This window comes from Pongo pygmaeus, chromosome 6 (genome assembly GCF_028885625.2).
Source record: "Pongo pygmaeus isolate AG05252 chromosome 6, NHGRI_mPonPyg2-v2.0_pri, whole genome shotgun sequence".
Taxonomy (NCBI): domain Eukaryota; kingdom Metazoa; phylum Chordata; class Mammalia; order Primates; family Hominidae; genus Pongo; species Pongo pygmaeus.
The window spans coordinates 119,923,714-119,949,078 of NC_072379.2; the positions used below are offsets into that span (position 1 = coordinate 119,923,714).

The 25,365-nt window shown below is 37.9% G+C and overlaps 1 protein-coding gene across 4 annotated transcripts in view; it reads left to right on the top strand.

Annotated features, from left to right (window-relative positions):
* Positions 1-25,365, top strand: part of CPED1 (cadherin like and PC-esterase domain containing 1) — a 315,286-nt gene that overhangs the window by 61,482 nt on the left and 228,439 nt on the right. For all 4 annotated transcript variants that reach the window (XM_054495963.2, XM_063667799.1, XM_063667800.1 and 1 more), the window contains one exon: positions 15,386-15,461. In XM_054495963.2, the coding sequence (XP_054351938.1) occupies positions 15,386-15,461 (76 nt within the window). The remainder of the gene's footprint in view (positions 1-15,385; positions 15,462-25,365) is intronic.

Below are 25,365 nucleotides of genomic sequence, written 5' to 3' on the forward strand. Positions count from 1 at the left end.
AATATAAAATGATGAACTAGCCTTTTTACATCTATGCTTACAATCTTGAATGGCTTCTCATCAACCCTAGAATAAAGTCTTAGTATTTGCTTTGTATTAGGCTTCTGGGAAGAATCAAATGCCATACTCGTAAAGGTGTATCTGAAGACAAACTAATAAAGAAACTATTTATAGAGGTTTTGGCAGGGAAAAAGAAACCAAAAGGCCTAGTGAGGCACTTGGGAACTAGCAATATTATAAAAGTTTCACCACACTGGGTCGTAAGAGGGATGTGTAGAAGGTAGGGCATAGCTAGAATCCAATGAGAGCTGGAACCAAGAAGGAGGCGTCCTTGGAAAGGTGTGGTAAACTTAGGGGAGTGTAGCTTTTGCCATATCACAGACCTGCAGAGAGGGAGCCTTGGGGATAAACACCCCACCTCTCTCTACTCCTGCCCTCCAATCTCTTGCCAGTGCCTCCCATTGGTCCAAGCTAACTGCTAGTCAAAGGGCAAGAGATTCTCTGTGATGCCATCCACAAAAGTCAGCCTCCTGGGGGACAGAGCAGGCGGCAGAGACCTGGAGGGCCAAGTGGTGAATATTTAGCACAATAAGCTATTCAAGGTTTTTTGTGAGTGGCTTTTGCCTAACAGTACCCTTCTCTTATCTCTTTCTAACTGGGTGTCATGCTGCAAGTGATATGAAACTGCTTATTATTCCCTAAATGCCTGGGCTGTTTTCTGTCACATACCTTTATTCTTACTGTTTTGTCTGCCTGGAATGCTCTTTCTCAGTCCTCTTTGCCTCAGTGATTTTCAATCAGGGAGAGATTCTGTCTCTTCTAGTAATATTTGGTGATGTCTAGAGATAGTTTTGGTTTTGTCACATCTGGGGGGATGGTTGGTACTAAATATTGTATAATGGTACTAAATATTGTATAATGCCCACAACAAATACTTGTGTGGCCAAATATGTTCATAGTGGCAAGGTTGAGAAACCTTGATGTGTTCCCTTGCCTTAAAACCAGCTGCTTAAGTCTGTTACACTCAGCACCACTATCACCTCAGAAGCTCCAAAGCTTCTGTTTTGTTGGTTATAAGTGGAATCACCCACTCTGTCATCTCCTAAGATAGAAATCTGGCCTTCATCCTTGAGCCCTTCCTCTTTCTTGTCATCTACAATTGCAAATACTATGGGATTTAACCTCTAAATATTTCTCAGATCTGTTATCTATTCTCTGTACTTACAACCTTTATTCTGCTTACCTGGATCGCAGGCAGGGCTTCCTTGCCTTTCTCCCCCTATATACTCATACAAATCCTCATGCATATCTCGAATTCTATACTTACCACATGGTTTATTTTTTTCTTTGTCGTCCGCAAATGCACATCAGGCTTCACCAGCTAATGAGGACAAATGAGGTCACATTGGCATTAGTATTGGTATTTTGGGGGCAATATAGGTGTTTTTTTTTTTTTTTTTTTTTTGAGATGGAGTTTCACCCTTGTTGCCCAGGCTGGAGTGCAATGGCACGATCTCAGCTCACTGCAACATCCGCCTCCCAGGTTCAAGCAATTCTCCTGCCTCAGCCTCCGGAGCAGCTGGGATTACAGGTGTCTGCCACCACACCCAGCTAATTTTTTTGTATTTTTAGTAGAGACGGGGTTTCACCATGTTGGCCAGGTTGGTCTTGAACTCCTGACCTCAGGTGATCCACCGCCTCGGCCTCCCACAGTGCTGGGATTACAGGTGTGAGCCACCGTGCCCAGCCACAGGTTGTCCTAAGAAGCTTTCTGGTGGGTGTCAGCAGCTCGGGCAGCGGGAGGAGCGGCAGCAGCCAGGCAGCCCAGCTTCGCGAAGGCTCTCGGTGCGACGAGGCCTGCAGGCACCTGGCACATGCCCTCCTCGTCACCAGGATGCTCAAGAGGAAGGTCATGAAGGGACCACCAAGGAAGAGCCCAAGAGGAGATTGGCGTGGTTGTCAGCTAAACCTGCTCCTGCAAAAGTGGAAGCGAAGCTGAAAAAGGCAGCAGCGAAGGATAAATCTTCGGGCGAAAAAGCGAGAACAAAAGGGAAAAGGGGAGCAAAGGGAAAACAGGCCAAAGTGGCAAACCAAGAAACTAAAGAAGATTTACCTGCAGAAAACGGGGAAATGAAAACTGAGGAGAGTCCAGCCTCGGATGAAGCAGAAGAGAAAGAAACCAAGTCTGATTAATACAGTATACCATGTCTTATCAGCGGTCCCTGACTCCCTTCTTGTACAATCCAGAGGAATATTTTTATCAATTATTTTGTAAATGCAAGTTTTTTAATAGCTCTAGAAACATTTTTAAGAAGGAGGGAATCCCACCTTATCCCATTTTTTAAGTGTAAATGCTTTTTTTTTTTTTTAAGAGGTAAAATCATTTGCTGGTTGTTTATGTTTTTGGCACAACCAGAAAATAGCGTGGGATATTGAATTATGGGAGGCTTTGACTGTCTCGGGTGTCAGCTTAACATTCCGTAGATGGGCGGTTAGTTTTTATATCCTATAAAACAAAGCATATTAAATGGAAATATGAAGTCAGTCCTGCATTTAATGTCTTGAACATTTTAAATTACTTCTATTCCCTTGTTTTTTAGTAGAATTGTTTGCTAAAGAAAACCAGTCCTTGATCATGGCTCTCCCTGTCAGAATTGTGTGCACTCTGTAAGATCTTTGGTTGTGGTAGTCCTGTTTTCCTAATAACTTTGTTACTATGCTGTGAAAGATTAAAAATTTGAATATGTAGTGTATATGCTATTCAGTTGTGAATTGGTGAAATGTATGTAACAGCTTAACAACATGTGAAGATATTGATAGCCTCAAGGAAAATTTGCTTCCAAATTTTAAGCTGGAAAGTCACTGGAATAACTTTAAAAAAGAATTACAATACACGGCTTTTTAGATTTTTGGTATGTATGTTAAGAATTGTGTACAAATTTAAGTGTCTGTACTGATCCACATCCAATAAAATCTCAATTATGAAAGAAAAGAAAAAAGCTTTCCCATCTATTTCCCTAGCAAGTGTCTTCCATGTACTTAGAAACAGTGTTTTTGGTATGCTGTTCCAGACCATTACACCAAATGCATTGAGGAACACCCCATACTACTTTGGCTGCCACTGATGGATCCTGTGATAGTTATGTTCCCAGCCTGGGGTGCAAAATCTCTCCCTACAGCTGTAAAATTTTTGAGATGCCCAAAGTCCTTGCATTCATCAGTCCTATCTGAATTGAAACTAGACTTCGTTCAGTATAGATCAAGGTGAACATTATTCTATTTAACTCAGTTCTTCACTTTGTTTCCTGAGCCCCAAAACATACGGTTGGCACCTGGACAACACAAAGTCACACAAAAACTCTTCCCGTGACTCTTTTGTCCCCTCTCCTTGGGCTTTTGCGGTCAACCCTTGCGCCATCACTCACTAGCTAAAGGATTTTGATCACGTTATTTAATCTCTGTAGCCTTCACCGTCTTTTCCTGAAATAAGAAGGCTTTAGACATTGGACAGTCTCCAAGACACTTGCTAGCTTTAGGTTTGCGTGAGTCACTGGAGGCAAGTGGAATATGTGATGAGAAGAGAACAGAGCAGATCAGCCAGCGATGGCAATGGAGAAGGCAAGAAGGGGGTTATGGGTGAAATAGGTAGAGAAGGAAATTATAAAGTATAGCGTCAGTTATGCTGATATTCTCTTTTTAAATTTAAATTTTTATTGTTTTTGGGAGACAGAGTCTCACTCTGTCTCTCAGGCTGGAGTGCAGTGGTGTGATCTTGGCTCACTGCAACTGCGGCCTCCTGGGTTCAAGTGATTCTCACACTCAGCTTCTCGAGTAGCTGGGATTACAGGCATGCACCACAACACCTAATTTTTTTTATTTTTAGTAGAGACTGGGTTTTGTCATGTTGGCCAGGCTGGTCTTGAACTCCTGGCCTCAAGTGATCCACCCACCTTGACCTCCCAAAGTTCTGGGATTACAGATGTGAGCCACTGTGCCTGGCCTTAATTTTTAATTTTGTCATAATTTTAGACTTACAGAAAAATTGCAAAAATAATACGAAGATTTTTCCAAATACCTTTCACTGAGCTTACTTTAATGTTAAATCTTACATAACCATGGTACTTTCATCAAAACTAAGAAACTAATATGGATACAAACTGTTAACTCAATTATAAACGTCATTCAGATTGCATCTTTAAAAAAAAAAATGTTTGCCCCTTTTCTGCTCTAGGAACCTATCTAGTAACCTTCATTGCATTGAGTTTTCATATCTCCTTACTCTCCTTCGATCTGATGCAATTTTTTTTTTTCTTTCACAACCTTGACATATTTGAAGAGTACTGGTCAGCTGTTTTGTAGAATGATCCTCAATTTGGATTGGTCTGATGATTTTTTCATAAGGTTATGAATCTTTGGCAAGAATTTCTTGGAAGCAGTCTACCCTTCTCAGTGTAAAATATCAAGGGGCATGTGATGTCCTTGTCTCTTGTTACTGGTGATGTTCACCTTGATCACTTGGCTAAGGTGGTGTTTGTTGGATTTTTCCCCATACAATTAATAAACATCTTGGGAGATAATATTTCAAGACTGTAAAAAGATCTTGTTTTTCTTCAAATTTTGCCCTCTAATTTTAGGATCCAGAGGTGGATCTTGCTCACAACAATTTTTATTCTGGTGTTCTAATGGTGATTTTCTATTTCTCATATTACTTTCATAATTATTAATTGGAATTCTTCTGTAAGGAAAAGCTAGTCTTTCTCCTGAATTTATTTATTCAATAATTTATTTATGTCAGTATGGACTAATGGATATTTGTTGTATTCTATGGGTTATGAATCAGTACTATTGTTATAAATATTTTTGTTGTTGCTCAAATTGTTCCAGCTTTGGTCGTTGAGAGCTTATTCATGTTGGCTCCTGGACCTTTTGACATGTCATGTGTTCTTTTCTTGGACACTTCCTTGCTGTTTAGCACCATGAGATACTCCAAATTCATCTTGCATTTTTCCTGTCCCAGGCTGGAATTAACCATTTATCCAGGAACCCCATTCCTGTTATTGCAGAACGATATTTAAAAACAAAGATCTGGGTACTAGGTGTGCCCATTGCTACTAGGGTGTCATGGAGTTTGGGCTCTCTCAGCAGAGAGAGCTTGGAAATGTCTGTATGTATACTAATCCATACAAACATACACTTGTATTTATTTCTGTGTCTGCCTCTATATGTACATGTTAAAAAGCTGATTCTTACCATACCCCTGTTTGTCGTCCAACACCACAAGGTTTATTATAGCCTTCTGCTGTTCTCATTTGTAACTTCTTTCTCAGACAGTGAGAAAATTGGATCTTATTTACATCATATTTCCCTATTGTTTAACCCTAGCATACCCAGACATTAGTTTCAGAATTGTTAACCTATACCCCTGTGAGAAACAAATTTACTAATAAAAGTGAACGTTTTGTGTGTGGTCTTTTTGTCGTTTTGTCTAATAATATTCAGTCAAAATATTATTTTCTGAAGGTAGGGCATATCTTTTCTCCTCGCTCCCTTCAGTGTGGCTATGTCATTCAGTAATAGGGTCTTTTGCCGCAATTTATATATTATTTGAGTCCCCAACCTTCACCCCCACTGCAAATCAGGGTTGAGGTTTTGTTTTTTTTTTTTAATTTGCATGTGGTAAAATTCATTATTTGTGGTTTATAGCTCCATGGGTTTTGACAAATGCATAGAGTTAAGTATCCATCTTCACCCCTCAGTCATGGCAGAATGGTCCCATTATCTCCAAAATTCACTTGTTCTGCACCTTTGAAGTCATCCCCTCCTGTGATCCCTACCCTTAAAAGTCACCACCGACTTATTTTCTGTCCCTATTTTTTTTGTTTTTGTTTTTGTTTTCTGTTTGTTTGTTTTAAATAGAAGGTCATATAAGTAGTGTCATATAATTTGTAGCATTTAGGTCTGGCTTATTTCACCTTAGCAAACTCATTTAAGATTCATCCCTGTTGTGTCAATTAGTAGTTTATTCCTTCTTATTGATGAATAAGATTCCATTTTACGGATGTACCACAGTCTGTTTATTCATTCAAAAGTTAAAAGACATCTGGATTTGTTCCAGTTTATGGCCATAATGAATAACACTTGCCATAAACATTTGCATACAGGTTTCTGTATGAATATAACTTTTTCTGTCCTAAGGGTGATTCATATGGTAAATATATGTTTAACTTTAAGAAACTTTAAAAACTGTTTTAAATTTAAAAATTTTAAAAATGTTTTAACTTTAAGAAGCTGCCCAACGTTTCTATAAATGTGGCAAGTTGCAGTTCCTTTTATTTAAAAAATAGAGGAAGTCACACATGAGAAATTTCCTGCCTTCAGGGTTACTTTACAGTAAATTAATTTTTTAATCTTTCTGTAAGCACATCGTTTATTTCATGCTTTTATCTGATTATGAATCAATATTTACATAGCAATCACAATAGTTAATTACACTAAATGTGGGTATATTACACAAACACTAACACAAATTACAGGTGTGACATAAAATATATGTATGTGTAAAAATATAGATATAATATATATGTGTAAAATATATAGATATAATAAATAATTATGTATATAATTATATGTAAAAATTATATGTGTAAAAATATAGATATAGATATAGATATATTATAAAAATATAGATATAATAAATAATTATGTATATAATTATACATATAAAATATAATTATACATTCATATAGTTCAGTTTTTTTCTGTTGTTGCTAGTAAAAATTCACTCTATTATTTGTTGATCACAAGGTCCATAGTCAATACTTTGTTTTAATGAATGACTTGAGCAGCAAAGCCTATAAGGCACATTTATTTAAAGACAATTGTTTTATAGAGATATTTTGGAAACTGTTAGAAAACACAATTTCTCTCAGAAATGAATAGAAGTACACTTGTTTCCTGGATATTTCAAAAAAGAAGAAATCAAAAATAGAAACAAAAAAATCAAAATTTTGAATGTGTTTTGTCTAATAATTCTATTTCTTGGAATTTACATATTATTCTTTCTGGTCAGAGGATTGAACAATGATTATGCTAATAGTGTTACTTATTATAGTAAAAAATTGGAACCAAAATAAGTATTTTGGAAAAATAAATAATGAACATGAAACTCATTAATACATGATTAATCACATGGAAATGCTCAGAATATGAATAAAATAAGCAAATCAGAAAAAATTTGTATGTTCCAAATCCAAATTGTGTTTTTTAATATGTGTAGAAAAATACTGAATAACTGAAACGTTAGGAATGGTATTTATTTCTGGTTGGAAAAGTTATGAGTGATTACTGTTTTCCTCTTTACATTCAACTAAATATTCTGTCATACATGTAGGTTAATTCTACCATCAGGAAAAATACTGTTTTAGGGAAGGGCAATGCCCTATTTAAAATAAGTTTACCCTGCTAATTCTTATTAAAAAAGAAAAAAAACAACAAACATTCATAGTTGAATTGATTTGGCAGTTGGATGAGGCAATACCATTATTTTCTATTCATTTAAGTATGCTAGTTGTGAATCACTGCTTTAGCAGACAGTCCTAAAACCTTTATCCCACACTCAGTACCTTTTCCATTCTCTCTCCACATCCCCTTTTTACTCTTTACTGTGTTCTCCTAATTCTTATAAAACTATAGCTAAAATAGTGACAATGAAAGTGTCAGTAACATTTACCATTATAAGTTTTCAAATCTCCTCTGGGATATGTTCTTATATTATTTCTTTAGTCATTTCTCCATTCCTTTTCCTCTTTTTACTTTCTGGAACTTCTGTTTGTCATGGGTTAAACCTCTTGGTTTGCTCTCTAATTTTCTTTATACCTGCTTCACTTTTAAAAAATTCATACATCATGTTTGTACATATTTATGAGGTACATGTCATATTTTGTTTCATGCATAATATGTGCAATAATCAAGTCAGAGTATGTAGGCTACTCAAAACCTTGAGTATTTATTATTTCTATGTGATGAAAACATTTCAAGTTCTCTCTTGTAGTTATTTGAAATATACAACACATGCTCTCTATTTTTTTTTTGAGACAGAGTCTCGCTCTGTTGCCTAGTCTGGAGTGCGATGGCGCAATCTCGGCTCACTGAACCTGCACCTCCCAGGTTCAAGCAATTCTCCTGCCTCAGCCTCCTGAGAATCTGGGATTACAGGCGCACGCCACCAGACTCAGCTAATTTGTTTGTATTTTTAGTAGAGGCGAGGTTTCATCATGTTGGTCAGGCTGTTCTCAAACTTCTGACCTCGTGATCCGCCCGCCTCGGCCTTCCAAAGTGCTGGGATTACAGGTGTGAACCACTGCGCCCAGCCTCTATTTTTTATAATAATTTCAACTTTTATTTTAGATTCAGGAGTATATGTGTAGTTTTGTTACATGGGTATATTGTGTGATGCTGAGGTTTGGGGTATGATTTATCCTGTCACCCAGGTACTGAGCATAGTACCCAATAGTTAGCTTTTCAACCCTTGCCCCCCATTTCTCCTCTGCAAGCCCCCAATTTCACTCATTGTGATCTTTATGTCCATGAGTACCCAGTGTTTAGCTCCTACTTATAAGTGAGAACATGCGGTATTTGATTTTCTGTTTCTGACTTAATTCACTTAGGATAATGGCTTTATACTAAATTTAGACAAATACCATTTATCAAGATGAAGGCCACAAAAGGCCTGAGAGGCTTGACTTGCAGAATGTCTCAGTAACTTTATTCTTGGTTTTATTGACTCACTCATTCATTCATTTATTCATACATTTATTCATCTATCCCTTCACTGTTTCTACAATTATTTATTAAACATATTTATTTAGCTCTACTTTAGGTGCTGGGAAGATAGCAATTAACAATACAGACAAAAATATATATTATTGGGAAGCTTAGACATTTATGGGTAGACGGGGGAAAATAATCGCTAAGTAATAATATGATAGATGGTAAAGAGCACTAAGGAGAAAAATAAAGCAAGGAGACAAAATATTGGGGGATTGAGTTTAAGATCACCGAGAAAGTGACATTTGAGTAAGGCCTGGAAGACAGGGTGTTCCCCATGCCAGTGTCTGGGGTAAATCCACCGAGACTCAGAGGAGAGGAACAATAGGCCTACAGTAAAGGGAGAAAATCTTGGTTCTTTGAGGAACGTAAGGAGTTCCATGTGACTGAAGTAGAGCGAATGTAGTAGGAGGTGAGGGCAGAGTGGTACCTGGAGCTGGGGAAGCTCAGCGATGGGGCCATTGAAACCATCATAAGGACTGCGGGCTTTTACTGTTGGTAAGTGGAGAGTAATTGGATGATTCTGAGCGCGCAGATGACAGATAACATGAGTCCATTGGCATTTTTACAGGATTGCCTTGATTGTTTTGTTGAAGTAAGCTATCCAGCAAGCAACGACCAAAACAGGGAGACTAATTATTGTAATAATGTAGGTGTGAGACGAGAGGGACGTGGGCTAGCAGAATAGCAATGGGGTGGTGAGCTGTGGCCAGGTCCTGAAGACATTTTAAAGGTATAAATGACAAATAATAATAGCTCACACTTACATCTCCTTACTGCTTGCCAGGCACCATCCCAAGTACTTACATGTTTATTTATGTCCATTCTTTACAGATGAGGAGACTGAGGCACAGAGAGGTTATAAAACTTGTCTAATACCTCCTAGCTAATAAAACGACCAAGATGCAAACTCAGGCAGTCTCATTTCAACTTTATGTTTTCTTCATCATATCAATAGCACCTTTTGATGTAAATATTTAGGCAAAGCACTTGCAGCCTAACCTAATGAGTATTCTTAAGGAAACACAGATTCTAAATGATACATGTAGATAACTGTCACTCTATAACAGGAATAATTTGAAGCTTTATGGACCATGACTTTATTATGTAAACAACATAGATATTCAAAACAGAAGTTGGTTCAAATTTGTTGATGTTGTAGAATTGTCAATAACCTTATAATGAACAAAGAGAGGACACTGGCTCAAATTAAGATTACTAATCACATTAGAGCTTTGTAATTTTAGAGCTTAATGAAAATGGTCATAAGATCTGTTATTGAAAATAAACTGCCAGGAGTCTCCCCAGTCAGCAGAATAGTAACATGAATTTAAAACTATTAGTCTGTGTGATGATAAAAGTGAAGTGAGATCCATTATTTGGGGTAACACTAAGTTTAGTAATTGGGGCTGTATCTCACCGCAAGTAGACAGGTGCTAGTGTTTCAAAGGCAGAGAGATTGACTTCTAGCTCTAAATTGTTGTAGGATTAGCAGTCCCTAAAGCTAGGATGCTGTTCTTAGGACATAGGAGTACTGAGAACTACCAAATGGCTCTTATTTTAAAGCATCCCAGGGAATTTTCAGGTGAATTTGATGGAATGATAATTGCACTTGAGACATGGAGAGAAAACACATTTTTCTTTTGATTAGCTGGTTCTCCTAATTCCTTGTCATTAATTCTTTTCATTGTGGATGATAATGAACAGCTTTGGGAGAAGTTCTAATTTTTGTTCAAGTAAAAGCATGAACATTCGTACAGATATGAGAAAAAGAGCATTTCTCTAAAATGCAACATGATGTGTGTGTCACTCTTAATGTTCAGGAACAATAAAAAAAAATCAATTCCTTCCCCCTCCAGTGTTTTCTTACATTTTATAACTAGTTCAAATTCAGGTGTCCACTCTCCCTAATAAATTAATAATATTATTGTAGTTTTAGTTTTTTTATTTATAAGCACTCCATAAATGGTTATAATTAATATATTTTTGCTCTTATTAATAGACTGTCTCAAAAGAATATTTTACTTTTGCTTCTGACAATATGTAATAGAAACAATTTAGATGCAGATTATCACACATTAGTGAGAGGTGACAGCGTGCTGGCAGTCCTCACAGCCCTCTCTCGCTCTGGGCGCCTCCTCTGCCTGGGCTCCCACTTTGGCGGCACTTGAGGAGCCCATCAGGCCACCACTGCACTGTGGAAGCCCCTTTCTGGGCTGGCCAAGACCGGAGCCAGCTCCCTCAGCTTGCAGGGAGGTGTGGAGGGAGAGGCGCGAGCGGGAACCCGGGCTGCGCGCGGCGCTTGCGGGCCAGCTGGAGTTCCGGGTGGGCGTGGGCTTGGCGGGCTCTGCACTCCGAGCAGCCGGCCGGCCCTATCGGCCCCGGGCAATGAGGGGCTTAGCACCCGGGCCAGCGGCTGCGGAGGGTGTACTGGGTCCCTCAGCAGTGCCAGCCCAGCGGCGCTGTGCTCGATTTCTCCCCGGGCCTTAGCTGCCTTCCCGCGGGGCAGGGCTCGGGACCTGCAGCCCACCATGCCTGAGCCTCCCACCCTCTCCGTGGGCTCCTGTGCGGCCCGAGCCTCCCCGATGAGTGCCGCCCCCTGCTCCACGGCGCCCAGTCCCATCGACCACCCAAGGGCTGAGGAGTGTGGGCGCAAGGCGCGGGACTGGCAGGCAGCTCCACCTGCAGCCCCGGTGCCGGATCCACTGGGTGAAGCCAGCTGGGCTCCTGAGTCTGGTGGGGACGTGGAGAATCTTTATGTCTAGCTCAGGGTTTGTAAATACACCAATCGGCACTCTGTATCTAGCTCAAGATTTGTAAACACACCAATTAGCACCCTGTGTCTAGCTCAGGGTTTGTGAATGCACCAATCGACACTCTGTATCTAGCTACTCTGGAGGGGCCTTGGAGAACCTTTGTGTCTACACTCTGTATCTAGCTAATCTGGTGGGGAGGTGGAGAACCTTTGTGTCTAGCCCAGGGATTGTAAACGCACCAATCAGCGCCATGTCTAAACAGACCACTCGACTCTACCAATCAGCAGGATGTGGGTGGGGCCAGATATAAAAGCAGGCTGCCGGAGCCAGCAGCGGCAACCCACTCCGGTCCCCTTCCACGCTGTGGAAGCTTTGTTGTTTCACTCTTTGCAATAACTCTTGCTGCTGTTCACTCTGGGTCCATATTGCCTTCATGAGCTGTAACACTCACTGCGAAGGTCTGCAGCTTCACTCCTGAAGCCAGCGAGATCACGAGCCCACCGAGAGGAAAGAACAACTCCAGACCCGCCACCTTAAGAGCTGTAACTCTCACCGCGAAGGTCTGCAGCTTCACTCCTGAGCCAGCGAGACCACGAACCCACCAGAAGGAAGAAACTCCGAACACATCTGAACATCAGAAGGAGCAAACTCCGGACACGCTGCCTTTAAGAACTGTAACACTCACCGCGAGGGTCCGCGGCTTCGTTCTTGAAGTCAGTGAGACCAAGAACCCACCAATTCCAGACACATTAGGATTGTGAAAGGTATATTGGGATAGAAATCTCTTCTAATGCATATTCCCTTTTTCAAAACTTGATCTCATGGAAATATCCTAGGGTTTAAATATTATTATCATTTTATCAGTGCATTGTAATTCTTTTAAAGATATGAAAGGATTTGTGCTAAATAAAAGTAAGTCTGTGTATAAATATACACACATACACATAGATGCATATTGTATATAAGGCATTCAAACCTAACACAAGATCTGTATATATTAAAAATGATAAAAAATGATAATTTGGATGATAATGATGTGTAGGTTCATCAAGTGTAACACATGGCCCACTCTGGTGGGGGATGTTAATAATGGAGGAGGCTGTGTGTGTGTCGGGGCAGGGAGTATATGGGAAATCTCTGTGTCTTCTGCTTAATTTTGCTGTGAACCCAAAACAGCTGTAAGAAATAAAGTCCATTAAAAAATAATTGCAATGTTAAGCTGGAGAAGCTCACCATATAAAAATCAGTTAATCCAAATTAAAACTCCTTTGATGATGTTCCACTTAATAATGATACAAATCTTATACATTTTATGATACATGTAAAAGTAAAAATACAAAGCAGTAGGATATAGAAGAGTATTACTAGGTTTAACAATTAAAAAGTTATAATCTGTGTAATTTAGTTGAGTTACTACAGCTGTATGACACGTGACCCTTGAATGTTTTTACTTCTTTGTGCTGTTATTTTACTCAGTTTAACTGCTTAGTTTGGTGCTCAGTTCCAGAGTAGAATAGAGGTGATGTTTCTGGTGTCACATGTTGCTACAGTCATGTCGTCAGCCACACTATTAATTCTAAAGATGAACTTTGGAGGAAGGAACACAGGGAGAAGTCATTGTTTGGGGGACAGGAAAATAGAAGGCAGAAGGATAGAACGATTGTTTCCCTTGGCTTGGCTCTATTATTTTGAAGTACTTTGTTGGTTAAGAGAAGGTTAGCAATGGATCTGAGTCAGTCCATAACCTTTAATGCTACTTACCCAGTGCTGATTCTCTTTCTGAATTATATTGTTAAGGATTCTATTAATTCACCAGCAATGGAATGATTTTGCCCTATTTAGGGAAAATGGCTCAATTTCATTGATTTTTGAAGCTTTTCACAGACTAATTTAGAAAGATACTTTGTGAACTTAAAAAAAACTCTATTACAACACTACATTGTAAAAGTCTATACAGACACCAAAGTGTGTATTAGTCCTTTTTATTAGTCTATTATGGGTTATCTATACTTTTGCAATGCTGTTTGTTCCCTCCAGCCCTTGTTAAATTCTGCATTGAAGAATTCAGAGTTTATGAAAGCCCTTCTTTTTCTACATTTAGTTTCTGAGATTTCTCACTTTCGGGTTTGAGAAATCGAGACAACCTTAAGATCGAAAGTGTACTGCACTTACAGCCTTTTCTCAATTCTTAGTGCAAATGAATGTCAGTGACGTCCACTTTGATATGTTCTGGCTGTGTCCCCACCCAAATCTCATCTGGAATTATAGCTCCCATAATTCCCACGTGTTGTGGGAGGAACACAGTGGGAGATAATTGAATCATGGGCATGGTTTCCCCCATCCTATTCTCGTGGTAGTGAGTAAGTCTCACGAGATCTGATGGTTTTATAAGGGATTTTCCCTTTCACTTGGCCCTCAATCTCTCCTGCCTGCCACCATGTAAGGTGTGCCTTTCACTTTCTGCCATAATTATGAGGCCTCCCCAGCCACGTGGAACTGTGAGTCCATTAAACCTCTTATTCTTTATGAATTACCCAGTCTCGCATATGTCTTCAGCAGCAGCATGAAAAAGGACTAATACACACTTTGGTGTCCTTGTGGACTTTTACAATGTAGTGTTTAGGAATGCCACTGGTGCAGAATCACAATAATAGGTTCTGCTGAAGCTTGGCTTCATTCATACAGGATCTAGGCTGAACTTTGTCTTTCTTACAGCAATTATTGGGGAAAACAAAGTTTGCTGAACACATGAACAGGGTTAATAAAGTAGCAAGGATTGGGGAAGATTTCATCGATGCACGGTTCCCAAGCACTTTAAATGAATCAGTTTTTAGAACTGTATCTTATTGATTTGGTAAAAATCTTAGAGCAGAAGTGGAACGTAGAGACTAAAAGCTCTAAATGCTTTATTTTGCAAATGAAGAAACTGAAAAAAAAAAAAAAAGAGCAAATGATGATTCTCTTAAGTGCCCGAAGCGAGCTACCACCCCTGTTTCCAGTTGCCTCTCTTCTCCAACTGCAGCTGGGTTATTTCTATCAAGTCATGCCAGCAGGACATAGTGGAGAAACTGCAATACTTTATTAGGTTAGAGTGTGTTAATTTGAAAGTAATCAATAATGTCTCAAAAATGAATCTGATTTTCAAGCTAATTTATACTGACCTCTCTTGGTTTTAACAAGGTTTTCTCATATTGGATATTAGTTTGGGGATTAAGTGGATGATGTTAGTTAATCAATTTGTAAATTCACAAGAGAAGGGAAGAATTAAAGTTGTATCTTTTCTCACAATCTCTTCAAATTCCATATATTTGAATTTATGATAATATTTACAAAGCTGTCTACAAACAAGTTTTGGTTGAAGTGAAGTTTTGTGGGTGACTGGGTTTTATATTTAGAAATAATAATGCCCTTCAGTATGAAGTGAAGAATGTTTATGAAATTTTGGAACAGGTTTAACACTGAATTGCCACTAAATATCAAGTTATTTATGTTACTATATTTGTCTCAAGTATTTTCTTTTATATTTAGCAAATATCATGGCTTCAGAATATGAAAGGGTTTTCAAAAAGTGGTCCCAAGAACCACTTTTAAAGCTTCCCAGGGGCAAGTTTTAGTTTTATGTTATCAAATAAGCTACTTCATTATTCTGGATTTGCATATTGACTTGCAGAGATTTGAAGGAGGGGTGTGGGTGGTTTAGACAGTGCATCCCATCTATACTCTCTGGGTTTTTTGTGTTTGCTTGGTTTTGCTTTAGCATTGATGAATGCCTCACTCACTAGAATCTTTTTCATTCCTTTTAGGCAAACATATTACCAGAAATACAGCAGCCACTTTGCAGAAAGGAAGGATTATGTCAAATAGTTAGAAGATTCCCAGGTAATCTTTCGTTTGCTTCCTTAGGCTTAAACACGTGAGATATGCAGGCTTCCTTAGCAGACAGCAGCTAACGTGGTCTCAGGTCAGCATCTGTTGCTCCTTTGTCTATCAATTCTGCAATCACAGATCTTCCGCAGTTCACAACGCTTTGCCAATGAAAAGACCTAAAATGAGGAATAACAACCGTAACACTGGTGTTGTTTTAGTTTTGCCTTCTGATTTGCCAGATGAATATATTTCTTATTCTCCTTTCTATTTGTTCTTAAAACAATTGCTGCTTTATTTTTAAAGTAGTAATTACAGTAGTTCTCAGTTATGTAACACTTGGGGGTTTTTATCAAAGTATATATTTCTTTATGATTAAATTATTCTGATCCTAAAAACATTGTTTCTCCTTTCTGGAATCCTCTCAATTTGTCTGTGTGTTAAATACAGGACACTGAATGAATAAATTCTGTGTTTTAACTGTGTTAGGAATTTGGGACAAAAATTACCATCTTCAGTTTCCTCATAGGTACCCAGAGTGGAAAAAGCATCAGAAGGTATATGAGCCCTCATAGATGAAATAAGACCTCATAGAAAAAATGATAGCTTACTTTAAAAGCCATCAGTGAAAGCGTTCCTCAAATTTCTTGTTTAAAACACATTTAATGTTTAATAGTTTATGTCCCCAGAAAGTTCTTTACTACATAATTAAAACTTAGATCTACATAGCTTTAATTTTGTTTTGTGTTAATTTGTCTCCTAGTTGAATCAGGAAACAAATAATCTATCTTAATCCATCAGCTTTCCCATTGGGGTTTCTGCTCCCACTCCAAACATAAACCACACTGGCATGTTCCACTGTAAAAACTGCAGTCATCGACTGATATTTACTGAGAATTAAAATAAAATAATCTCAATTCAACTTTCAATTTAAGATACATATCTAAACTAAATAGCTATGTAAATTTGGTTCTGTAGTTACTGTTTTATATGACAATTATAACTGACTACATAAGCTGAGTGTTTTTCTGTTTTTGTAAACTCTAGCTGGAGAGTTTTTCAATCATGAAAAAAGTAATGTTTTGGGGAGAAGCAAATAAAATAATTATTTTCATTAATACAATATTAACATATCCAGAAATTCTTTAGAAAAGGCAATCTGAAGAAATTATTTTTACTTTTGACCAGAACCTACAGATTTTAAAGTGTATTTTTCTTTGTTGCTATTTACATTTCAGAATGGTTGATCCAGAACATTGTTTCTTCAGCTTTGTACTTAACAGAATAAAATCATAGAAATGAAAGGCTGTTTATGGTCAGAAATAGATTACCAGTTTTTTAAAAAGTTCCCCAAGCAATTCTTATATAAGTTTATATTTTACATTTGCTTCTGTAAAACTAAGAAGTATTTTCTATCTTCTTTTGCTTCAAACATTTTTTTATTCTGGAGAACATCTAAGTTCTAGGCATTTGTAGTTCTTTCTACACTCTGTTTAGTGCATTAATTTTGTATTTATCTCTGTGAATAACAAGATAGTTTCACAGAATGCACAGCTTTTTAAATGGAATTATTTCTACCATCGTGTTATCTTTCTCTAGATGAAGATAATTTTCTTACACGTGTAGCTTTAAAGAAATGTCTGCAGCATTATTTTCTGATCTAAGTTTTATGAATAGTAGCTTTTGTTGTAGACTGTTGGTATAAATATATCATATATAATAAATTCAATATTCACAAAATTAAAATTTTATTTGTTGTGAATACTGAATATTTAATATTGAATACAGATTAGGTAGTGACATGTCAGTACCTAAATATAGGGTATGATTATAAAGGTATAATAGTAAAACTAAACATAATACTATATAATCTAGACATATCAAAAGCCAAAACGTCCTGTGTAATTTTAAGCTGTGTTTCATTTGGAGGTTAACAAAACACAAATTTTGAAGCCAGAGATTTTAGCTCTGCCACCTATTCTCTGTGTGACTTCAGGGGTTTTTTGTTTTCTGTTTTTTTAATCCACAAAGTGGAGTTAAGAACAGCCATTTCATAGGTTTAATTTTAAAAGTCAGGCAGATTGTATATGTGTGTATATAAAACTTAATTTGAAGAATAAAGCATATTATACATTATTCCTAACACATAATGTCCAAATAATGGTAACTGGATTACCCTGGATTTGAAAAATCAAGCAGGCAAAAATCTAGAGGCAAAAGGCCTCAGAATACTCCCTTTACATGATAAATTATCACTAAGATTTTATCTTTCGGTCAAAAACTGTGAAGGGTTTGAGATCTTACCCCCTCTCACAAGCTTACAGGTCAACCTGTCTCAGTTTCATGGTTACTGGTAGAAGACATGAGATGCCTAGTTCAGAGACCAATGATTTTTTATTTATAGCAATAATGGTAAGCCAACTGTCAGCACATGTACCAGTTCACTGAAGCCTGTTGGCCCTCTCTATCTGTGGGTTCCACATCTCTGGATTCAACCAACCATGGATAGAAGTATTAGGAAAAATAATCTCACAAAGTTCCAAAAAGCAAAACTTGAATTTGCTGCATGCTGAGTATTACATTGAATCCATGGGAATGAAGTGATATGCAGGCATTGTGTTAGGTAGTATAAATAATCGAAAGATGACCTAAAATATACAGGAGGATTGCATAGATTGTATGCAAATACGACATCATTTTATTTCAGGAACTTGAGCACCCATGGATTTTAGTATCCATGACTGGGGGGCGGTAGGGGGTGGGGTGCAGTCCTAGAACCAATCAACTATACTTAGTGGTTTGCATTTCTTTTTTTTTTATATATACTTTAAGTTTTAGGTTACACATGCACAACGTGCATGTTTGTTACATATGTATACATGTGCCATGGTGGTGTGCTGCATCCATTAACTCGTCATTTAACATTAGGTATATCTCCTAATGCTATTCCTTCCCCCTCCGCCCACCCCACAACAGGCCCTGGTGTGTGATGTTCCCCTTCCTGTGTCCATGTGTTCTCATTGTTCAATTCCCACCTGTGAGTGAGAACATGAGGTGTTTGGTTTTTTGTCCTTGCGACAGTTTGCTGAGAATGATGGTTTCCAGCTTCATTCATGTCCCTACAAAGGACATGAACTCATCATTTTTTATGGCTGCATAGTATTCCATGGTGTATATGTGCCACATTTTCTTAATCCAGTCTATCATTGTTGGACATTTGGGTTGGTTCCAAGTCTTTGCTATTGTGAATAGTGCCACAATAAACATACGTGTTCATGTGTCTTTATAGCAGCATGATTTATAATCCTTTGGGTATATACCCAGTAATGGGATGGCTGGGTCGAATGGTATTTCTAGTTCTAGATCCCTGAGGAATCGCCACACTGACTTCCACAATGGTTGAACTAGTTTACAGTCCCACCAACAGTGTAAAAGTGCCCTATTTCTCCACATCCTCTCCAGCACCTGTTGTTTCCTGACTTTTTAATGATCACCATTCTAACTGGTGTGAGATGGTGTCTCATTGTGGTTTTGATTTGCATTTCTCTGATGGCCAGTGATGATGAGCATTTTTTCATGTGTGTTTTGGCTGCATAAATGTCTTCTTTTGAGAAGTGTCTGTTCATATCCTTCACCCACTTTTTGATGGGGTTGTTTGTTTTTTTTCTTGTAAATTTGTTTGAGTTCTTTGTAGATTCTGGATATTAGCCCTTTGTCAGATGAGTAGATTGCAAAACTTTTCTCCCATTCTGTAGGTTGCCTGTTCACTCTGATGGTAGTTTCTTTTGCTGTGCAGAAGCTCTTTAGTTTAATTAGATCCCATTTGTCAATTTTGGCTTTTGTTGCCATTGCTTTTGGTGTTTTAGACATGAAGTCCTTGCCCATGCCTATGTCCTGAATGGTATTGCCTAGGTTTTCTTCTAGGGTTTTTATGGTTTTGGGTCTAACATTTAAGTCTTTAATCCACCTTGAATTAGTTTTTGTATAAGGTGTAAGGAAGGGATCCAGTTTCAGCTTTCTACATATGGCTAGCCAATTTTCCCAGCACCATTTATTAAATAGGGAATCCTTTCCCCATTTCTTGTTTTTGTCAGGTTTGTCAAAGATCAGATAGCGGTAGATATGTGGCATTATTTCTGAGGGCACTGTTCTGTTCCATTGGTCTATATGTCTGTTTTGGCACCAGTACCATGCTGTTTTGGTTACTGTAGCCTTGTAATATAGTTTGAAGTCAGGTAGTGTGATGCCTCCAGCTTTGTTCTTTTGGCTTAGGATTGACTTGGCAATGCGGGCTCTTTTTTGGTTCCACATGAAATTTAAAGTAGTTTTTTCCAATTCTGTGAAGAAAGTCATTGGTAGCTTGATGGGGATGGCATTGAATCTATAAATTACCTTGGGCAGTATGGCCATTTTCACGATATTGATTCTTCCTACCCATGAGCATGGAATGTTCTTCCATTTGTTTGTATCCTCTTTTATTTCATTGAGCAGTGGTTTGTAGTTTTCCTTGAAGAGGTCGTTCACATCCCTTGTAAGTTGGATTCCTAGGTATCTTATTCTCTTTGAAGCAATTGTGAATGGGAGTTCACTCATGATTTGGCTCTCTGTTTGTCTGTTATTAGTGGTTTGCATTTCAAGAGAGGAACCCAGAACTTAGGAAGTTTGAATCTTTAATAATGTGCAGTGAGTATGCCTACCCTTTGCCCCAGAGGGAGACATTAAATTTGTTATACTGGACAAAAAAATAAACGTTCCTTTGCTCTGGAGTGAGGCACCATCTGTATTTTTCAAGGATTTCCACTGTATAAATATCTTTGAAAAGCTAGTTCAGAACAAATGTGGCCAGTGCCTCTGTTTGCAAAATGTGCAGAAATATGAAAGAGCAGTGTCTCCAACAATTTCAGAGAGGAATACCTAACAAGTCCTAGCTCTAAGGCTTAGTCATTGTACAATTCTGAGCAAGACTTAAAACTTACTTGTACTTCAGTTTTCTTATCTCTAAAAATACAAAGTTTGGCAATGATCAATAATGCTGAAATCCCATAATTCTGCTGTGCCTTTTCCCCATATAAGCTTGTCACAGAATTTATCTTCAGTAGTAGGCAGAGACAGGAATGCTAAGAAAGGAGAGATGATCATGCTGGTAAATGTGGCTGGAACCCATGCAAGTGAGGCAGGACAGAGTGTTGGCTAGATGCAGAGAAGTGATTGGAGATAGCACGTAAGGCTAACACAGTCTGTTCCATTCCATAGGCAGAGTGTACCTGACATTAGACTTGTGACTCACATTGAAGGGCACACATCCACGGAATTTTTACTGGCTAGCACAAAGATTTATTTTTATCTTACCATTTAATGCTTTGCCTTTTGAAAAAAAAAGTGTCATAGTTTTTAGTTGGCCCAAATTTGTTGCTAATGTTTTTTTGTTGCTTTTTATTAAGTTTGCTCATTTTGATAAACAGGAATTTTTCACCATATTTGAAAGACAAGTATAAAACAAAACATAAGAGAACTGTTTTGCTTGGGCTGTGAGTTGTTGTTTTTGTTCTTTTTAGTACAGCATCACCATCTAAAAAATCCTAGTTAAAAGTTTGCCCAATTTTTGGCCATAACTCATTCTTTCCAGTAGTTTTATCTTAGCTCTGAGCACTGAGCTTCATGTGAAGCTTGAAATATACCAGGACTTGTATTCAAAGATAGCATTTCGAACATTTTAGGATTTGTGTCCTCATTTTAAAAGTAACATGTGAGTATATAAAGAAAAATGAAAATAATAGGTAAAAGATAACACCTTTTGTTGTATCAAGAACAAGACAGAGCTTTAAAAATTATAGATAGTATTTACTACCAAATATAAAATATATCTTCAAAATAATATGATTAATATATAATTTATATTTAATATAATTAAAATAATTTTTAAACATTGTCCAATAATAGTTATTTATTTTAGGTGGCACTGATGATTGCTGTTAATATCCCAGGTCTAACATTCTAAGCAAACTTTCAGAGAAGGTTAAAGTTTGCTTGTTCTCTGTGTTCTCAAATCTTGATACCCCCTCTCTGTGGATTCTGTGGCCTCCTTAATGCTTCTGTCATTCCAAAGAATCTCACCTCTGTCCCAAACGTGATTATATTCCCTATGCAAAACATTCCACTCCCAAGTAAAATTCTCATCTCTTTAGTATGACTGACTTCAGCTAGGTAATAGCAGAAAGTAAGCTGATGGAACTAATTCAGACTAAATTATACCCTCACCCCAGTTATAAGCTTCTTAGATGTATGTGCATTTTTATAAAAGAAGCTTGCAAACCCAATGAATTTCTAATTGGTAGAATTTCTGGAAGTGCATTCAAATTCCTATTTAATTAATCAGTAAGCCAACCATCCCCAAAGCTTGCCGAATTCATCCACTTTTCTCCATCTCTACCATGACCAGCCTAGTCCAAATCCGTAGTCTCTCATATTCTTCTCACTTCCTTTCTTGCTCCTAAATAATCCAGTCCATTCCATTATCCAGACTCTAGCCAGATTGATCTTCCTCCCACCATTTCGTAAATAACTGAAGCAAGTTTATTAGGTCTGCTCACATAAGTCTGTTTAGGGACTGAAACAGTACAGCCTAGGTCACCAACTCTTTGATGTTCTGACATGATCCAGGGACAGATTTTATCTAGAATAGGAACCATAAACCCAAATGCTCACAGGGCCTTGGCAGGTGACATAACAAATTTCCTAATAAATTCAGAAGCTTTAGAGGCCAGACAACCTGCACCTTTTCAGTATTTGGCCTGCCATCAAATGTAGAGACTTTAACAAAAGCCATTTGGTCTCCAAGAAAAGAAGAGTTGAAGATACAGGAAAGTACAAGACAGGAGCAAGTGGCCTCACTGAGACATCTCTCTCGGCAAGGTTGGAAACCTCTGGATAAATTTCCTCATGTTTCTTATCCCTGTAAAATTCAGTAACCATTAGGATTCAGATCCCATCCAGTGGTCTAGTCCTTCTTCTCCCACTTCCTCATTCACATGCTTTCCTATACTCCTTTCCCTCAGCACATTCCCTTAGCCCTTGGTAACTTTAGCTGCCATTTTCCCTCACAAAACAGAAATTTTGCTAGCCAAGGATGACAATGAAGCTGGGTTTTTTAATTAAAACTTTACTCTCTGGTATTAGCAGGGATTTTTCAACATATCTTTCCTACTTTTTCTTACTGTCATCTACCAACTTTTGAACCATTCAACTCTTTTTTTTTATTATTTCTTTTGAGATGAGGTCTCACTATATTGCCTAGGCTGGCCTTAAATTCCTGGGTTCAAATGATCCTTCTGCCTCCACCTCCCAAGTGGCTGAGACTAGAGGAGTGGGCCACCATGCCTGGCTCATCCAACATATTTGATAAGAAACTTATCACCTGGGTTAATTTCTTCCTCTCCACTTCAAATCTGCAATCGTTCTTGTCAGTTTCAACATCTGTAAAGATGGGCCTTTAATTTCATCAGCCTAATCTCATAGCTCTTTGAGTTTATCCATGATCTCATTTCTCTTCAGCTTCAGCCTCCCACCTCTGTAGCCCTGCTCAGTAACTTTTGTCACCCACAACTCTGTGGAAGCTCAAACTTACTCACCACTTTATAATCACATTCTTTTGGCCTTCCTCATTCCTTCTGCACCACCGATCATGGAAACTCAGATGACATTTTTGGTAATCTTAATTCTGTCACTTTCCCCAAGTCCAACAGTCATTTTTTAAATCATAATTTCTTTGCTACCAAGCCTGGACCATTTAATTTGTCAGCTGAGATAGAAACACCTGGAACATTCTTTCACACTAGCGCTTAAGCCACCAACCAATTCTACATTCTGATTTCTCTTTTCCTATACAAAAAAACATGGGAGTAAATTGCACAGTGTGCTGTTCTCTCCCCCTAGGATGCCTTCCTCACTTACTAAAATAGAAAAAATAAATCACACTAATTCTGCAATTGTCAGCTCAACCACCATCACCACCACCAAGAAAAGTGGCTAGTGGCCACGGAATTAGCCTCACTTAATTACCCTCTAAAATACTTAGGAAAATTCATACCAAAAAATTTTAAGAACTACTCTGAGCATTCATAGTATAGAAGAATCTGGGATAAATTTCCATGCATTCCAAGGCTGATGGAACTAAATTTTAGTTCCTAATGCTTTGTTCAATTCAGTGTGGGTAGAGGAACTCTGTACCTCCATGATCAGGATGTATTTTAAAAGAAAAGCCAGCAGAATGTGCTGATGGTTGAGATGTGGTTTATAAAAGAAAGTATCCTTAGAGTTTTTTCCAGTCATTAGTTGAGACAGACAAATTAGACAGTGGGAAATAGAGCATTAATCTGTCAGTCAACCATAGGATTAAGAGAAGACACATGGCAGATCACAGACACATTTCTTCCGATTTGAGCATATTGGTTTTAAAATGAAATATATATATGAAAATGAGTATCCCAACCAAAGATAATTACTAGAAAAGTTTTTGTGTATACATTTCATACGAAAAATTTAAACTTGCTTTTTTAGACATTGACTCAAGGGTATCTTCAGAGTGAAGTCTACCTAATTGGCTGAGATTTACACTGTTTCCTCTGTGTTCTTATTATACCTTGAAAAGCCTCCATTGTAGCAGTGTCATAATGTGGCTTTGTTGCACAGTTGACCCTTGAACAGTGCCAGGTGTTAGAAGCACTGACACCTCATGCACTTGAAGACTTGCCCATAACTTTTTACTCCCCCAAAAACTTAACTACTAATGGCGTGCTGATGACTGAAGCCATACTGATAAAATAAACAGTCAATTAACACATACTTTGTATGCTATATGTATTATATACTGTATTTTTATAATAAAATAAGCTAGAGAAAACAATATGTTATTAAGAAAACCATAAGGAAGAGAAAATACATTCACTGTTTATTAAGTGGAAGTGGATCATCATGAAGGTCTTCATCCTCATCATCTTCGTGCTGAGTAGATTGAAGAGATGGAAAAAGAGGACGGTTTGATTCTGCTGCCTCGGGGAGGCATAGGCAGAGGTGGTAGAGGAGGTGGAAGAGGAGGCAGAGGCAGGCACACTCAGTGAAACTTTACAAAATATATCATAATTTCTGTCTGACTTTTTTGCTTTTTCATTTCTCTAAAAATGTTTCTACATAACACCAGTCCTTCTTCTACAGTTTACTTTAGCTTCAGTGCCCGTATCGTAGAAGGGTTCATGTTGTAAAAGAGGTCAAAAGCCGTATTGTGTAATGCGAACCCTTCTTCCAGGTTGTCTAACGTCAGCTTGTTTTCTGGCACTGCTTCTTCTACATCATCTTCTTCGTGATCTGGTACTTGTTTGGAAGGACTCATCTCCATGAAATCATGAATACTTCAAGTTATCTTTTGTTAATTCCTCTGGTGTGGTGTCTATTTGCTCTTGAATTTCTCCAAGATCCATATCTTGAAACCCTTCACCTCTTCCCATTTTTTTTTTTTTTTTGCCAAATCCACAAATTATTTCACAATTTCCTTGACTGGCTCTGTCATTGATCATGTAAAGCCATGCACAACATTGGGACACAGTTTTCTCCAGCAGGAATTTATTCTTTTGGGCTGATGGTTTTCATGGCTTTTTCTATAGCAACAGTGGCATCTTCAATGGTGTAATCCTTCCAGATTTTCATGATGTTCTCTCTGTTGGAGCTCTCTTCCATAGCACTGACAATCCTTTCCATAGAGTACTGTGTATAATGAGCCTTAAAGATCCTATGACCCCCTGATTTGGAGGCTGAATTAGAGACATTGTGTTTGAGGGCAAGTAGACCACTTTGATGCCTTCAAAGTATAGAGCTCATGGGGTTCTGTGTGATCAGGGTCATTGTCCAATGTGAAAAGAACTTTAAA